We start from the raw sequence: 17,445 nt of genomic DNA, 5'->3' as shown, positions 1-17,445 counted from the left end.
TGGCGACAGGAGGAATGGCCTTTTTGGCAGAGGCACCCTAATTATGGAACTCCCTCCCAAACAAGGTAGGTTTAGAATGTTCTGTGCTATCTTTGCAGCATTGGCCAAAGATAATCAATTCAATTAGTAATTTGACCTAATTGCAGCTGTTTGATTTTATCTGCAGCTTTTGAGTTTGTGTATTCTGTCTATTGATTAGCTGCTGAATAAATTGGGTTGGCTCCTATACTGTTGCTCTGTGTCTGTTGCTTTGTGGGTACTGCAGAGCTGAGCCTCTGTCACAGTGCTCACTTCCTCTGGCTGTAGGTTTATCATAGATTAATATTTTTCAAGAGCCCCAAAGTGTCTAGTGAAAAAGGAACATGCCCTGCGGTAGATGACTGTCTCAACAGCACTTGGAGACCACTATGTGCAGAATAAATTGTAGAGCTACTGAGGTTCTGCATTTCTGTAAACTGATTCGGACATAATTAAGCAAACAAGGAGCAATGATCAAAGAGGATTGATGAAACGTCACTGTCCACAAGCAGTTGACCCTTAAATAGCTGATGGCACAGACAGACTTCAGGGAAGGGGTCCTGATGCTTTCCACCCTGCATCCGAGGTCACAAATCCCAACTTTGGGACCAGAAAGAATTTCCAGCACCAACAAACCAAGGCTTCTCTCCTTATCGACTGTATCTCACACCTTTTGTTGCTTCCTTATCGAAGATCATGTCCTGTTTCGCTTGTTCTCTGTTTACTTTTGTGCTGATGACTTCCTTAGAGGTGTAAAAATGATGAAATCAAGAGACACAAAGATAAGCACTTCACCATATTTATTGGAAGGAGGGAACCAGTCAAACCATTTTGGTTGGAAAGGGACTCCTAGAACAGACTCCTAACTCTTCAGCTCCCTAGATTTTAGGAAAACACCTGAAGCTATCACGCATCAACAAGTAGGCCACTGAATAAACACCTACAAAGAGGCATAATGGGCCTGTTTAAGTCACATTAACACACCTGGAAGTTAACTAGGATTGTACCTAGGAAGTCACTCATCCCACCTCTCTCATAAGTTACATTCTAAAGCCAGAACCAAACTCAGATTGTGCAAATGATTCCAACTTTGTTGCCAAAAAGCCTCACATTTTATATATGCTGGCTATCAGTTAAGAAGCCAATTCGATTGTTGAGAAAACAGTCAGCTCTACAAAAAGATATTCTCTAGTCGAGACAACTGCTGTGCAGACCAGCAAGAAGCTTTCAAGCTTCTAAGCTGCAACTGTCTTTTTGGTAGAAGTGGGAATTGTTTTTCACATGATCGGCAAATGTTTGGCACCCTGCTTTTCCGAAACAAAACAAAATCCTTGCACATGGAAAGGATAAAAGCCATGACAGTCCTTCTCTCCTCAAGTGTTCCAAGTTCACACAACGGTCGGGCAGTACGAGCCTCCGAAGTTAAGAAATGAAGTGTGTTTGCGGTGTGATCTGATCAATTTTGTGGTCAGATGGGTTTGCTGCTGCTTCGTAGTTGCAGATGGTCACTTCGTGGCGGTGAGGCTGCAGAGGAAACAAGATAAAGACTTCCTTAAGGGCTGCTGCCTTGAAAGCATCAGAGCTCTGGAAAGCCCCACTCCGAGTCTATCCCCCACTTTAGCATTGCTCTCTAGGTTGGCAGATTTTGCCCACAATTCAGTAGTGTGCACTGCCTCTGAATAACTAACATCTGCTGCAAGCAACTTTCTCAAAGTTGGGGTGCCATCCTCCAGGCCAGTGGTTCTCAACCTGTGGGTCACAACCCCTTTGGGGGTCGAATGATCCTTTCACAGGGGTCACCTAAGACTCTCTGCATCAGTGTTCTCCATCTGTAAAATGGATAAATGTTAGGGTTGGGGGTCACCACAACGTGAGGAACTGTATTAAAGGGTTGCGGCATTAGGAAGGTTGAGAACCACTGCTCCAGGCAAGTGTGCTCTCCTACACATTCCAATCAGTCAAGAAGCTCTACCATGCCAAAAGTTGTTCATTTTGGCAGGGCTCAGCACTGGAGAAGGCAACAACTACTTTGCTTACTATTCTCACCTTCTTGATTTGGAAAGCCGAGCGGAGGAAGGATTTCCAAACAACAACAGCCAGCTATCAAAATGTTCTATCTATTTACAACTGCTTTTCTCCCCAAAGACCCAAAAGTGCTTGCATTGTTCCCTTCCTCCACTTTATCCTAACAACCACCCTGATGGGTAGACAAGACAGAACAACTGGGACAGAGTCACCCAGTGAGCTTCCATGGAAGAGGTGGGGAATCTGGGTCTATCAGATCCCACTCTACAACCATACTACCATAATTGTTCTCACATGCCAACATCAAGAGAAAATAGCCCAACACAGGAAGCACTTTCTCAACTCTAATCATTAGGCAGATGTGTTCAAATGACAATGAGGTGGTATGCAAGAGCATGACCATCTACAATGCACAAGAATCACCACAAGCCAATCAGGAAAGCTTCTGTTCCAAGGAAGGGAACAAACCACATGACCTCCTGCCTTACCCAAACCTAGAGCTTTGGCAGGGGGAGAGGGTTATACTAAAGTTGTATGCACTTGTTTTCAAGTCTAACAGAACTCACTACAAAAACAGACCAACCAATCATGGCTTTTCCCACCAGAACAACTGCTAAGGAATGGTAATGGACATGGAGCACTGATACACACCTTGTTCACTTTTAGTATGATTGTGCCTTATGTGTCGGCAATTGCCCCAGACATTCATACTCTCCAATCCAGAACAATCCCACAGACATATCAAATGTTAGCAAAATGACAGGGTGGGAGCACTGCCCGTAGAAACCCTCTATAAAGGCACTCAAAATGTTGACGCTGCACCTGGGCTTGGATCTACACATTCCTCTGCTCAGAAAGGTCACACCAAAATTGCACATAAGCACTTGTTCTGTGTTTTCAGTGGTTGCATCAGTGACCCCAGACACAGACAGAATGCTTACCTCTGTCCATTCCCCCCTCAGGCCGATGTAAAAGATCTTTGTTGTCTCAGCACCAAAGTTCTTGGAGAAGTGTATGGAGAGATGATGAACACTAGAAAAACGAGCAATTCTGCAAAAGAGAAAAAGTTCAATGTTTTTCCTCCAAAGTTCTTATTACATATTCATTCTGGCCTCTGGAGTTATAAAGAACATCCATCGTGCCAGAAGCGTCAGCCCAGCAGGATGAAAAATGGGGATTTGTTTTGCCTGAACTATTGCAATCAGTTCCTGAGACAGGGACAGCCCCATTCAGCAGGACACAGCGCTGTTACCGCGCTGCCCCCACCACCTCCAGAGGACTTTTGGCCGGCACAGGGAGGCAGGAACAATAACAAACCTCCCCAGCCAGCCAAAAGCCCTCTGTGTGTTTGAATGGATTTATGCCACCCAAAACTGGGGTCTTGGTTGTAGCCCAAATCCTCAGTGGGAGCCAACAGTGGAAGCCGACCAGGAATGCTCCGGTCCACCACTCGGGTCCACCAACTGGACGCCAACACGGGGCAGAACACCAGTGCCCTTCTGTGTTGGGTGCTGTAGAACCCACCTTCCAGGTTGCCCAGTGCATTTGCCAAATGCTCTGGCAGGGTGGGCATATCACTAAAGAGCCATCACCCCCTTTCCCCTGCTTTGGATGGGACTGTTGATCTTGAATCCATAATGTCTAAAAAGAAAAACACAATTTGGCTTTCCCAGATGACTGCAGTCATCGTAAGACTTTTTGCAGCTACCCCCTGGCATCCAATGATAACCCACTTTTTTGCAACAGAGTCAGGAAAGCCCCATGATTCTATCATTCTGTAGAATGTGCAAAACTGAAAATGTTTGGAGGGCATTTTTATCATGAGATTAGAAGTTTTATATAATGGAACTGTTCAGGAGATTGCTATATAAAGGATAGGCTCATGGTCTACTGTAATTTCTCTTATGCACACTAGTATCCTTTTTATCTTTCTTACCCACTTTTTGTATCATGCTATGTCAGAATGTTTATTTCGTTTGTACTTTTATCCAGTATCCTTTTATCCCTAGTTCCATTGCACTGTTAACTGGAGATCTCTGCTTTCTGTTTCATGTTTGGCTATCAGCTTAAGTCTCAGGGAAATAAAGTGGGCTATACATGAAGTAAATAAAATAAATACATTATACATTTTCAACTGTCTTGCCAGGCAAGATTTTATGGAATCTCACATTCTTTTGGGTTCGACAACAGCTGCACCTCCAGCTGTATAACCTGCCAAACGAGTCACACGACTCTTCATAGCATGTCTCATTTCACATTCAGGCGGGTAGTTCAGAGAGTTCCCAACTCTGAGAGCTTAATACCAGTCTGTTTTATCTTCTCCCTCTTGGTTGATTTATTTACTTAATTTATACCCCCACCTTTCTCACCATTGGCAAGCTTACATCCTCCCCCGCACCATTTTATCATCAATATTGTGAGGTAGATAGGGTTAAAGTATGTGACTGGCCCACGATCACTCAACAAGCTTACATGACAGAGTGGAGATTCGAACCTGGGTCTCTGAGTTCCTAGTCTAATGCTCTAACCACTACACCATACTGGCTGATGTAGCATGTGATGGAAAGTAAGGATACAAGGACATGCTAATTTGGGGCTAAGTGATTCAGCAGTGCAAGTCCTTACCTTCCTGTAACTATGGCTCTTTCCGCACGGGCCATTTACAGTGGCCCAGGGACGGCAAAAACGCCATCCCTGGACAGCTGTTCGCACAGGAGGCGCTGTCCTGGCGGCCCAGGAGCAGCGTGAAGCCGCTCCTAATAACCTCGCTTGTTGAGCGAGGTTATTCTAAAAAGCCGTCTTCCCATTGGCGCGCTGGGAAGATGGCGCTTTCCCCGTCCCCTCCACTCACCTCGTCCTCCAGCGTACTCTGGAGGCCGTCAGGGACCCACCCATGCTGCCCTCCAACCTCCAGGGGTCGGAGGGCAGCATGGGCGGGTCCCTGATGGCCTCCAGAGCGACACTGGAGAATGAGGTGAGTGGGGAGGAGACGCAGAAGAGGTGGCTCCGTGCGAAGCCACCTCTTCTGCGCTGGCTTCTGCGGGGCCGCTCGCATGCTCCCGTGCAAATGGCCCCCACCCCTCCACTGGCATAATTTCTGCTGGTGGAGAGGCGCCCTTTCCGCTGTGCGGAAAGGGCCCATGAGGCACTGACTTCCCACTCCATCATGCCTGAATACTCAAAGAACTACAGCGCTCCTTACCAGAAAACCAGCACTACTATATTAGCAACAATTTAAAGCAATTTAAAGCAACTCCACCAATCCTTGGCAAAGGGAAAGGAACTACATATTAGGTGCACATGGAACTTCCAATCCATGCTGAATTACTCTGTATTTAAATATTTAAACTCACTCCAATGGGGACCCAAAGCAACTTACACCACCTTTCTCCTCCATTTCAACAACAACACTGTGTGATGAGTTACAGGCAGAGCGTAGCTAGCCCAAGGTCACCCAGCAAACTTCCATGGTAAATTGGGATTTGAACTTGGGGCTCCATGATTCTACATTCCAGCCACCACACCTCACCACCACACCTCTCCAACCAAAGAAAGTCTTCCCCAATCCTGCACGTTGAATAAAGTGTGCAGAGAAGCTAGTCAAGGGAAAACTTCTCCATAGTTTAAAAAAAATCAAGCGAAGTTTGGCTAGGCAGGCTCATAAGTTACACAGGACTTACACATGTAGGTACATTCAACAGTTGGTAAGCTCATGACAGTACATTCACATGCTCACATCTTTTTCTCAGGCTCTTGAATGAATAATGCCACCCAGTTGCAACCAACTTCTGGTGAACTCATCCACAGATGTTCAAGGGAAGAGATGAACAGAGGCGATTTGCCAATGCTTTCCTCTGCACAGCAACCCACATCTTCCTTGGTGGTCTCCCATCCATGTACTAACCATGGCTAACTCTGCTTAGCTTTCCTCCTTTGAAGGGGCTCAGGCTGCTTGGGCTGCTTACCGAAAATGCTGATGACTCGAAAATGCATTTCAGGCGCTGCCACTGCAAAATGAGTATCGTACCTGCTTAAATTATAATTGCTTGTCAGATGCTAGCTGACAAAGGCTCTAATGAAGGGCGTGTGCATGAGAACCTGCTTAATGTATAATATTAAGAAATGCCACAATTTACAGAATTTGATAGCATGCTTATTTTACTCAACCTGCAAAAGTTTAAGCATCCTTCTTCCTAAAACTATACCAATGTTCCAATTACAAAAAAATACAAAGAAAGACTTCAAGCAGGCTTTCCTTCCTTGTTAAAAGTAAATAACTCACATGCACACAATCAAGCTGCCGACTTGCCCATACATGAGAGCTCTGGGAGCTCAGTTTTGTCAACCACTCAAGGAAATGAACAGAAACTAAATAAATAAAAAACCATTTAGCAGGAGACACTGGGGTTGGATCCAGCACAGCATTTCTGCAAGGACAAGGGCTTCCACTCACAATGCTCTGCAGGGGTGTGCACTGGGATACTGCAAACCCCAACAGTGTCTGAAATTCCCTGTTTTGTTTTGGATTAGAGAAAGCAAATCCAAAATGAAAACTGGAAAATTCAGGCACTGCTTTGGATTGGAAATATCCAGTGTGGTGTAGTTGCAGAGAGCGGGTAGTGGTAGTTGCGTAGTGGTAGAGCCAGCATGGTGGTTAAGAGCAGGTGGATTCTAATCTGGAGAACTGGGTTTATTTTCCCACTCGTCCACATGAGTGGTGGACTCTTATCTAGTGAATTAGATTTGTTTCCCCGCTCCTACACAAGAAGCCTGAGTGACCTTAGGCTAGTCATAGTTCATTCAGAACGCTCTCAGCCCCACCTACCTCACAAGGTGTCTGTTGTGGGGAGAGGAAAGGTGTTTGTAAGCCGTCTTGAGTATCCTTACAGGAGAGAAAGGCTGGGTATAAATCCAAACTCCTCTTTTTCAAATGTGCATCTCTAGAGCACAGCTTTCTCTGCTCTCCCCCGGCCCCCCACAGCAGTCTATGACCTGGGGAAAAGGGGTCCCCAGGGATAGGATTTGGGCTGCCACAGAAGGAGGAAACAGAGGAAGTCATGCTTATGGGTAAATATCCATGCACCTATGGAAATGCTGCACTGGATCCAGCCCCTGATCTTTGCCAGGATGCTACCAATACTGCGGGTGATGCAAATCTGGCAAGTTTGATTTTATGTCTGTATATTCAGGGGGATGGGGATTCCTGAAGAAGAATTCTCTTCTCATCACCAGAAAGAATATGAATATTTTCTCCTGATGAAGAACTTGAAACTTGCACAACCTTTTGCATCATTGTGACTAGTCCCAATGAAAGCTTTTATGTAGCTTTTGTCTCTGAATTTTGCATGGGTGATGTATGTACATAAAGCTAATAAAGCTATGTAATGTATGGACATGAAACTAAAATCAACAGAACTTTTACACGTTTCAGGAGATTCAAATGTCCCCCATATCGATGCCATCCGAAGGGTGGGGAAACAGAGCGGTGGGGATTTTTAATGGATGTTTTTATTGACTGTTTCAAAGGATGTTTTTATGGTGGTTTTTAATGTTGCTATGTTTCATCAGGGCTTTTAAACCCCATTATGTAAGCTGCCCTGGGACTTCGGTGTAGGGCGGGGTATAAATGGAACAAATACATAAATAAGTGTAAGACTGCAAGGCAGGAACACAGAGGCCTGGTGTGGGCATATGCCAGTTACAAGAACATTGCCTGGTCCTCTGGGGCCCCCTTCTGCAAGGGACTGCTGCAACTAAGCTGTGACAGCTGTTGAAGAGCCTCTGCTTTTCATGAAGAATGTCCCAGGTTCAACCCCTGGCAACTCCCATTTAAAAAGAGCAGGTAGCAGGTGATGCGAAAGACCTGTGTCTAAGACCCTGGAAAGCTGCTGCCAGTCTGAGAAGACAATACTGACCTTGATGGTCTGCTTCAGTAGAAAGTAACTTCATGCATGTGTGTATCTAGTTACGCAGTTTCAAAGCACCCCCTACTGACCTTCTGATGGATACAGATTTTGAGGAAAGCATACTTATTAGGATATTAGATGACAGACTGAATGTCAACACAGATAGTAAAGTCAGGTGATTTTTGAATGACAAGAGCCCTTTCTTGATTAATCAGAAAGCAGCCTTGAAACCTCAATGGCAAATAGTCAGGACAATCTATTCAGGGTAAGGAACACACAGGAACTATCCTAAGGGAAAAAAATAGTGAGCAAAGCAGGTAGATTTATTTATCAGCCAGGACTCTGTGTAGAGCCGGTATGAGTCACAGAGTGTTTTGAATGGGGAACTGAAGAAGAGCGGCACCATGTAACATGTATGCAATGCTCTTATTGCGAATGAGTTGAACACTGAAACAACTGATGCAGATCCAATTGTGGGCTATTAACAAACCCCAACTGAACAGTTTTTCTATCCTCTCTAGTACCACAAGCAGTTTTCTGCAAGGAAAGACCCAGTTTAACAACATGCAATACATCAGAGGTTTTGAACTAATTTGTTACGAGGACTGGATAGGGCATAAATGTGACTGGGATGGGCCAGGCTCTGAGGGCACTGGCTGGTGAGCCCCCGGCAGATTTACCAGCCCAGATCAGACCTTGGGGAGTGGGGCAACCTTGGCTGGTGAGCCCACAGTGGGCTTGCCAACACAAAATGACATTGGGAAAGTTGATCGGTACAGGGGGCAGGGGGAGCTGCCTTAGCAGGTGAGCCTACAGTGGGATCACCAGAAGTGGGCTCACTGGGGGAGGAGGGTGGTTCAGCAGTCATATTGAGAGTGGGGGAGGCTGCCTGGACTGACAAGCCTAGATTGACCCTGAAGGAGATGGCTGGCACTGTGGGTGGGTGCCTGATTTTGCCACTTCATGGTGGGCATGCCAAACCAGGTTGGGAGCAGGGGAGGGATGCCTGGACTGGCCAGGCTGCGGTGGGCTCACTAGGTCTGAATGACAGCAAGGGTGGGTACCTGAGCTGGGTTCCACACCTGATAAGCCCTCTCAAGGGCCAGATCCAGCCCCCAAGCCATTTGTTGACAATACATATTTTATGTGGCTTCAGGAGCAGGAGGATCTGCACATCCCTACTGAAGACTGGATATACAGCACCTTCCATGATGACTGCAAAGGAATAGCAACCATGTTAGCCTGTTGTAGCAAAATAAAACAAAAGTCCAGAAGCACACAACCTTTACTTCGCTATGAGCTTATGGGAGTCACTTTTTTAGATAACTATAAGAAGGGAAAATTGTACACCAGGATTTTATTCGGAAGGTCAGGGGGTAAGAGTCAAGGCTTCATGGGAATTATAAGTGTTTTAAGCATAAATCTGATCTAAGGGGGAAAGGGAGGAGATGGCATAGAGAGGTTAAGTGTGGCTCTCATACTGAAATAACTTTTAAGACTTTAAATTGCTACTGGACTTTCTGGGGAAAAAACAGTGCCATTGGCTATTGCAGATTTTCCAGACTGTGTGGTTTAGTGTTTTAGTACCTAATTTTCACCACCTCTGTGGCTGGTATCTTCAGAAGCACATCATGATGACATGCTTCTGAAAATGCCAGCCACAGATGCAGTGAAATATTAAAAGCTAAAACCACCTAACCATGGCCACACAGCCCGGAAAAGCCACAACAGCCAGTTGATTCCAGTCATGAAAGCCCTTGACAATGCAAACAGTGCCATACTTGGTAGGATACTCCAGTTCTCCCGTAACGTCATGGTTCAGGCTAAATGTCTGATCTGGTTCTCTGGCAGTGTCATCGAAAGACATGTGGGGGATATTCTTAAACCTGAGGAAAGGAAAGAACAGCAAGATTCAGCTTATGTAGGATCCCCCTCCTCCCTTAGCACCAAACTGCAAGAGCGGTTCAGCTCTGCAATAGAAGAAGAAGAGTGTGGACTCATACACTGCTTTTCTCTATTGTAAGGAGTCTCCAAGTGGTTTGCAAAATCCTTCCCTTCCTCTCTCCCCAAAAGACATCTTGTGAGGTAGATGGGACTGAGACAGTTCTGTGAGAACCGTGACTAGCCCAGGTTCACCCAGCAGGATTCTTGTGTAGAAGTTCAGAAACCAACCTGGTTCTCCAGATCAGAGTCCACCCACTCTTAATCATTACACCATACTAGGAATCAGAGCCTGAACTGGCACCAAGAATAACTAACTTAGAAGTAAGTGAAAACCAGAACAAGAAGATAGTTTCACTTTCTGTGAAAACAAGGGAGATTCTCCCCCTACTGAAAATAAAAGGAACAGCAGGCATGGGCTTCCCTTGAGTACTACTGTTTGTAGGTCATTAGGGCCAACATTTCCAATTAAAAGAGAATTATAACTATCAGCATACTCATTTTAGCAACTTGCACCTTGTCCTAAAGAGTGCATGGACGGCAGAATGTGTTCCTGTCCTCACTAAGTATTTGCAACAGCAGTGCTTCACTCACCAGCCTGACCTGTTCAGATTATTCTCACAGCTCATGCCACTATAAAGCAAAGCCCTACCTGCTTCAGTGGCCTCACCCACGATTCTCTAGTGATACTGGGTTGGAAGCCAGCCCCATGAGAAGAACACATCTGCAGTATCAAATCCCTTGTTTTGAACCAGACTTTTAATAGGAAAAGTTGTTGAAATTATCAAAAACCCAAGGCGCAGAGGAGGCTACGGTTGTGACGTTTTGCCTGCTTACCTAGCAGTTAGTCCCATTAAGTAATGTAGCACTTACTTTAGTGTAAACATGCAGAGGGTTGCACTGTTACCTGCTAATCCAATGCCAAAATTGGAGGAGGAATTAAAAGTAACGATTCATGTGGTGGACCAGCAACGTTAACCACCCCCCCCGCCCCCGCCGCAAGTGATGTGATCCACCCCATAGCCCATACTTACAGGCGCATTTCCGACGGATGCGTATCACCATCCTCTCCCATCACAATTATCCCTTTCAACTTCACATTGCCTGTAAACCTGGAACAAAAGAGCAGGTAAATTGGCATTCCAGGTAGTTATTAGTTGAACAGTTGAGTTGGCCTTCGCAGTATGCACCTGTCAGTTTACAGAAATTACTCCCTGCAGCCCAGCTTCCACCAGCCCATTGTCAAAATGCTTTGCTATTAAAGCCAAGCTCTACAAAACAGCCAGAGGTCCACACGAAGAGCGACCAGATGATGGTGAGCCAGGAATTCATTCAAAATAAGTACTTACGGAATATTAAACAGAAGCTCTTCATCATCATCACTTTCAACAAACTGGAAGGAAGAAAGACAAAATTGGGCTTAGTATCTCAAGTCATTACCGCTGGTTACTAAGCAGCACTGTGGACTTCGGTTGTTGAGTGGTCACATCATTTGCTCTTTGGCACTTTGACAATCCGACAGGGAACTAGATTTGCTTCTTAGAACTGGATTTTAATGCTTGAACTTTCTAAGCACTGTGAGATACATATGCAAGTAGTGGAACTTTGCAAATAAGCACACTAAATTATTGTAGGTCACATTTAAAAAACTAACCTACCTGCCCACACACACCTACAGTAGTTATTTGTGTCACAATTATAGCTTAAAAAGGACTATCAGAATGCAAACGCTTACATGCTTAGTCTTCTAGAAGCAATACAGATATGTGGCTAAAATGAGCTGAATATAGGATGTACCTCTCTCATCTCACCCAGAAATAGGCTTCATAAGCGCTGCCATCAATTCAATCCTTGCTACATTCCACTCACATCTCATTCCTTTCCAAAGATCTTTACATTGCTTAAAAACCTGGATTTGGGGAGCATGCAATATATCAAAAGCATATCCTGACTATCTGAAAGAAAAGGGCTGCATTTCATTCCTCTGAGATATAGTAAAAGGTTGCACTTGAGGCAATGCTGCAAAAGGACACACACCTACATACACATGCAGGAGCATTTGTGTGCACACACACACACACACACACACATATATCAGGCTACAGAATGGGAAAGTCACCATCTATGCTCATTATGTCTATCTCTATTGATTATATATGCTGCTATGATTATTGTTGCCTTATAGCTTATGATGTTATGATTATTGATGTTCTTGTTGTTTATAATGCTATGTTTATAATGTTGTGTTTATTGATCCTATGTTTATTGATGTTTTGTTGCTTGATGTTATGATTACTGATGTTTGCTATTATGCTGTTGTTGTTCACCACCCTGAGCCCTTCGGGGGAGGGCGATATACAAATCGAATAATACAGTACAATATAGTCAAACAGCAGGGTCTTCAACTGACTATGACATAAGCTTTTATTCTGTAATTATTCCATTTGTGTCTGGCCCAAAGTGACCTTGTCACCCTACAAACTTCCATGACAGAGTGGAGATTTGAAACTGGGTCTCCCAGATACCAGTTTGACACTGTAACCACTACAGTGGTTATTGTCCTCCCTACTAGAAGCAGGCTAAACTGCTGCAGAATAAACGTAAGGCGATTTCAGGCGAAAGAGCAGAAGCAATTCCCAGGAGCCACCCGAGAAGGAAGTGGGTAGTGGTGGAAGAAACGACATGCATTCGCGCATACAGACGATCCTGCCTACCTGGTGACGGTCGCCGCGATCCTCCCAGGCGCGGAAGACGAGCTTCCCGCTGCCCTCCCGGCGCTCGTTCAGGCACTCCAGCCGTTCGCGGTCAATGCGCAAGTAAAGGCCCCAAGCTTGGCCACGCCGCTCGGGTGGCTCTTCAGGATCGTCGCCATGGCAACAACTGCCCCCGCCGTGGCTGTGCCCGTGAGACATAGCCCAGCACGAGACCGAAGAAGAAGGGAAAATACCCGGATGTCAACAAACCGTGCGCAGGCGCGGAGCGCTGGTTTTAAACGGCCGTTTCCTATCACGTGATGAGGTCGGATCTCCCCCCCCCCCCCCCCCCCCAATAACAACATATGAAAACTGGCTCATAACCTAAGCGTCCGGTACAAACATCCTTGTATGTGGAATGTAAATAGTAGCCTTGAAAAGACAACTCTAAAAGTATGGGATGTGGATAAGCACAATGAATATTTCCAGCCGCTGTAATTGGTACCTAAGCAAGCTGACTCTCTGCTGTTGTGAATAAACTTGGTGCAGTTCGTTATTGGTCTCCATTGTTCATGATTGTGTTGCCATTTTACGTGACTGAATTTCGCGTTACGCTTTCCTGCTTGTTATGGAGCTCCTTGACTACGGTCATTACTACCACTAGTTTAGTGTAATAAGGGTTTCTGTCCCGATTGGACTTCAGTTTTGCAAGACTGTAGGAAACACAAGGTGGAATACATTTTAGACAGGCCCTTGACCCCTCCTGGACTCTTCTGAAACATCTTATAAAATGACTACACATGGCAGATCCCCTCCTTGCTGCTGAAGAAGTGGCCTCTTCCTCCTCAGATTCGGGAAAGTTTTCAGTGGAATCAGCTTCTGTGGGTCTTTTAAAGGGTCCCACAAGACTCCTGTTTATTTTTCCTGCAACAGACACCGCTAGCCCAACTGAATTACGATCTCCCTAACTGCACTAAATTGATGAACACTGATAGAAAAATACCTAGTTTTAATTTCAGAGCTTGGAATAACAAAGTTTGAGACATGTTATGTTAATTATTAAGGAGACATGGCTCTTCACACAACGTGTGATTGGTGTTTGGAATATGCTGCCACAGGAGGTGGTGATGGCCACTAACCTGGATAGCTTTAAAAAAGGGATTGGACAGATTTATGGAAGAGAAGTCGATCTATGGCTACCAGTCTTGATCCTCTTTGCTCTGAGATTGCAAATGCCTTAGCAGACCAGGTGCTCAGGAGCAGCAGCATCAGAAGGCCATTGCTTTCACATCCTGCATGTGAGCTCCCAAAGGCGAGTAGCAGAGCCCTGGACTAGATACTCTGGTCTGATCTAGCAGGCTCTTTATGTTCTTATGTTCTTGTTTTATTAATTTGAAATCAGTCATTATTGCACTGTTCTTATCTTTGTGAGCCATATCAAACAGGAGTCTGGAAAGGCAGCATATAAATTATCTAATCAAATCCACTGCCACTAATAAAACTAATAAAAACCTCTAGATGCCTTGATCTTCTGATCCTCCTTCCACAACCGTTGCTGTGTAGTCCCTGTGGGCCAGGGTTAAAATTGTGTGCATTGTTTTAAATATCCTTGAAAGTAGAAAGGTGGGATGCAACTATTCTAAAGAAATTTACATCAGGGACAGTTTCAGAACTGTGTGGACCCTGGGCAAAGGAGTATAACCAGGCCCCCCTTTCCCCTCTGGTTTAGCCTTAGTTATGGTTGGAATTTCTCTCAGAAGAGTCACAAAGCACAGTTAAGCTGTTCTGACAGGCTGAATTGTTATTTTTGGTTCTGTGTTGGATTTGTGGATTTAGGTTGCCCTTGGTTGTCTGTCTCACTGGGATGAGTTGTGGGGTAGTGTTTGAACTGGTACTGCATGTATGCTCTTTGGAAGAAGTGGGTGCTCCATTTCATCTATGAAAACTACAGTCAAAACATTTAAAAGAGGAGAGAAATCTCTGCATTCTTAACATCAGGGGAATCATTGAGCAGATTAGAAGTAATTTTATCTCACAGAAGTGATTTGGGCGTCTCTCGATTTTCATGAAGTCAATGCTTTTCTGTGTGTAACAGTTGGCTCAGGGAGTGATGGATGTCCCCTTTATTTGTTCAGTAGCCACAGTTTAAGTAGTTAGAAAAAATGCACAGTACTATTTGGTTTGTTTGGAGGCAAAGTATAGTGCTGGCTTCTTCTGAGTAACACTTTCCTCTAGGTTACAAACTTCTTTGAATTGGAGTTTGATTAAGAGATCTGGGGGCTTGTTTTAGGAATATCTGGAACGTCACTCTGTTGAGAAAGACTACATAATTTCTCATTAAAAGCACTGAACATATGAAGTAAATCAAGTTTGTTAGAAATACAGTTACGCTTTTAAAAAATCGCTATTACTGTCTTGCCTGTTAATAGGCAGTGATCACCTGCGAACTTCAGCAAACAGTCTTTTTGAAGTTGTATGCCTGGCTCCACACCCTCAAAAGGAATTCCTTTGCTCTGAGAGGGAGCCGGCTGGCTATCATCCCCAATACATTTTGAGATTTCTATTAGATGAATGGTGGTCTGGCAATAGCTAAATTAATGGCTTTTCTTCCGTGTTCAATACATTAAACTTATTAGGAAAGGAATAAGTAGAAATCTTACTAGTTTTAAAAAAATAGCAACGTGTAACTGTTTGGCTGCCTTCAGAGGTGAGTGTCAATCCAAATGCCTTCTTGGTTGTTTTTTCTTCCCCATTTTGGGTCTATACATCTTTCAAAGGGAATAAAAATCACCGCTCTCAAAGGCAGAAGCTTGAGTAATCCAGGCAATAATTAGAGAGTACAAAGATAGCCAAGGTCTGGTTGTTCAAATCTAGTTAGGCCAAATATAGTGGGGGCAGCGTGGGGCTGTGCCAGCAGATTTGTTCTCTCCTGGGCACTTGCTCTGGTGGAGGGGCGAATCCACTGGTGGGCAGTTGCTGCAGCTCTCCCCGGTGGTGGGATGTGGCGCTAGATGCGGCACCAACGTCCCTAAGCCCCCCACCGCCAGCATAGTGAGGGCAGTCTGGAGGCACAGCCAAGGGTGGAGCCGATGTTAGCTTCCTCCTGACCATTGCTGCTGTTGTGCCGGTGGCCAGGACTTCAGACGTACACTACCAAAAAGGTGGCATAAGTCCAATGGGGTCTTGCCAGTGGTGGGGAGGCTTTTTTGCGTTTGCAGCTTCACCATGCTCCCAGGAAGCCTCCTTGGGGGGTGGCGTGCTGGCGCTGCTGTGGTGTCGCAGCTGTGTGCATTGGCCCACTGGATGGGGATGCCCAACTGGTAGATAAAGCTAAGTCTGCAAAGTGACTGAAGGACAGAAGGTCTGTTCATCACCATCTTAATTTCTCCACATTCTGTACTTTTAAGGTCCTGGAGTCCATTTTGCTCTCAGATTGAGTTGCAGCGCTAGATTGACACTACAATCCCACTGAGTTTCTCCCCAAATTTATCTCTTCCCAATTACAACCTTTAACTCTCTAGGAATTTTCCAAGCCAGAGGTGATAAATCCCAATCCAAATAGTATGACTACTGAAGCCATGCAGGCCTAGGATTAACTGTCATCTGCTCCAACTTTGAGAGAGGAAAACAGGCAGCCTTCTTTGTTATTCAAATGTGCATATATGTTGACCAAAGAAGCGTCCTCCCCAAGGGGTCAGAAATCTATACACAGCTGTGCTTAAGTGAAACATTATTGGAAGCGTATTGCCTGTAGTATACCTAAGTCCAGGATTTGATCCACTGCTTCATAAGGGTGTATAGATTCCTAGAGCAAACAGACATTGGTTTAAAGTTAAAGACTTGTTAAGAAAAGAGTAGAATCAAAGGGAATTAACAAACCGAATGCAGACTTTGAAATTCATGTGCATGCACATACCAAAGAGATATTCTACGGATTCTATCTTCCGTTAAATCCTAACCTAAATAAATAGTATGAACTTAAAAGAGAAATGGCAGGGAGAAAGGATATACTAGCCTGATCCAGTGGTTGAAATCCAGTGAGACTTGTCTGTGAGAGGAGGAAGCTACCTAGGTGAAATTGGGGTAGAGAAGAGTAGTGCGATGCAATCTTTATAAACGCCAGCATTTGGATAGCAGAGCGAATACAAAGTCATACTCACCTTCCCCCAGACATGTGTTTACCCAGAAGCTAGTAGTTGTAGCCCATTACTGAGATAGGCCCCAACACCTGGAACACAACGGATGGGATTCTTGGGACTAACTTTATACAGTTAAAGTGTGAAGACAGAGGGGAGAAATAAGATGCTTCTCAAAGCAGATTGAATTGGAGCCAAAAAGTTTCCAACCTCATTGGCAGATCAGCAAGAGAACAAAAGAGAACAAGGAAGGGTGAAACTGGAGGTATTGATTACTTCCTTGAGGAGGTTTATGGGTGACATAGAATATATGGTCACCATTTGTTTATATTGAATTCTGGAGGAAAACAGACATACAGAGCTGGAAGGGACATCAAAGAACATCTAATTCAATCCCCTGAACAATGCAGGAAATTCACCTTTCCTAACCACCTCCAGTGACCCTCGCAGCATACTCAGAGGAAGACAGAAAACTTCCAGGAGCCCTGGCCAATTTGGTCTGGAGTAAAATTCCTTTCTGCCCCCAAAGTGGTGATCAGCATTATCATGGGCATATAAGAAAGGGCCATGAGAGTCAAGCACTGATTCATCCCTTCCTACCCTCCCTCTCATGAACTTTCACATAATGAAAGAAATATATCAGAATTGGAGAACAATCAGTTAATAAGTCATTCCTATTTCATGGCAATTCTTGTTAGTGTTTGTAATTAATTGAGACACTGTTAT

The 17,445-nt window shown here is 44.7% G+C and overlaps 1 protein-coding gene across 2 annotated transcripts; it reads right to left on the bottom strand.

Moving 5' to 3' along the window:
* Positions 1-801: 801 nt before the first annotated feature.
* Positions 802-12,863, bottom strand: PITHD1 (PITH domain containing 1). Of its 2 annotated transcripts, XM_048501211.1 has the most exons (6): positions 12,605-12,861; positions 11,240-11,283; positions 10,925-11,002; positions 9,731-9,835; positions 2,985-3,093; positions 802-1,542 (listed from the first exon to the last, which is right to left on the bottom strand). In XM_048501211.1, exons 1-6 carry the CDS (start codon positions 12,800-12,802, stop codon positions 1,441-1,443), a joined length of 636 nt encoding a protein of 211 aa, XP_048357168.1. In that variant the 5' UTR covers positions 12,803-12,861; the 3' UTR covers positions 802-1,440. The 2 variants fall into 2 exon arrangements, with proteins under 2 accessions (XP_048357168.1, XP_048357169.1); XM_048501212.1 differs by lacking the exon at positions 9,731-9,835 and having other exon boundaries at positions 12,605-12,863.
* Between the last annotated feature and the right edge of the window lie 4,582 nt (positions 12,864-17,445).

The sequence above is a fragment of the Sphaerodactylus townsendi genome, linkage group LG06 (genome assembly GCF_021028975.2).
Source record: "Sphaerodactylus townsendi isolate TG3544 linkage group LG06, MPM_Stown_v2.3, whole genome shotgun sequence".
Taxonomy (NCBI): Eukaryota; Metazoa; Chordata; class Lepidosauria; order Squamata; family Sphaerodactylidae; genus Sphaerodactylus; species Sphaerodactylus townsendi.
This window is presented reverse-complemented; position numbering and strand designations above follow the sequence as displayed.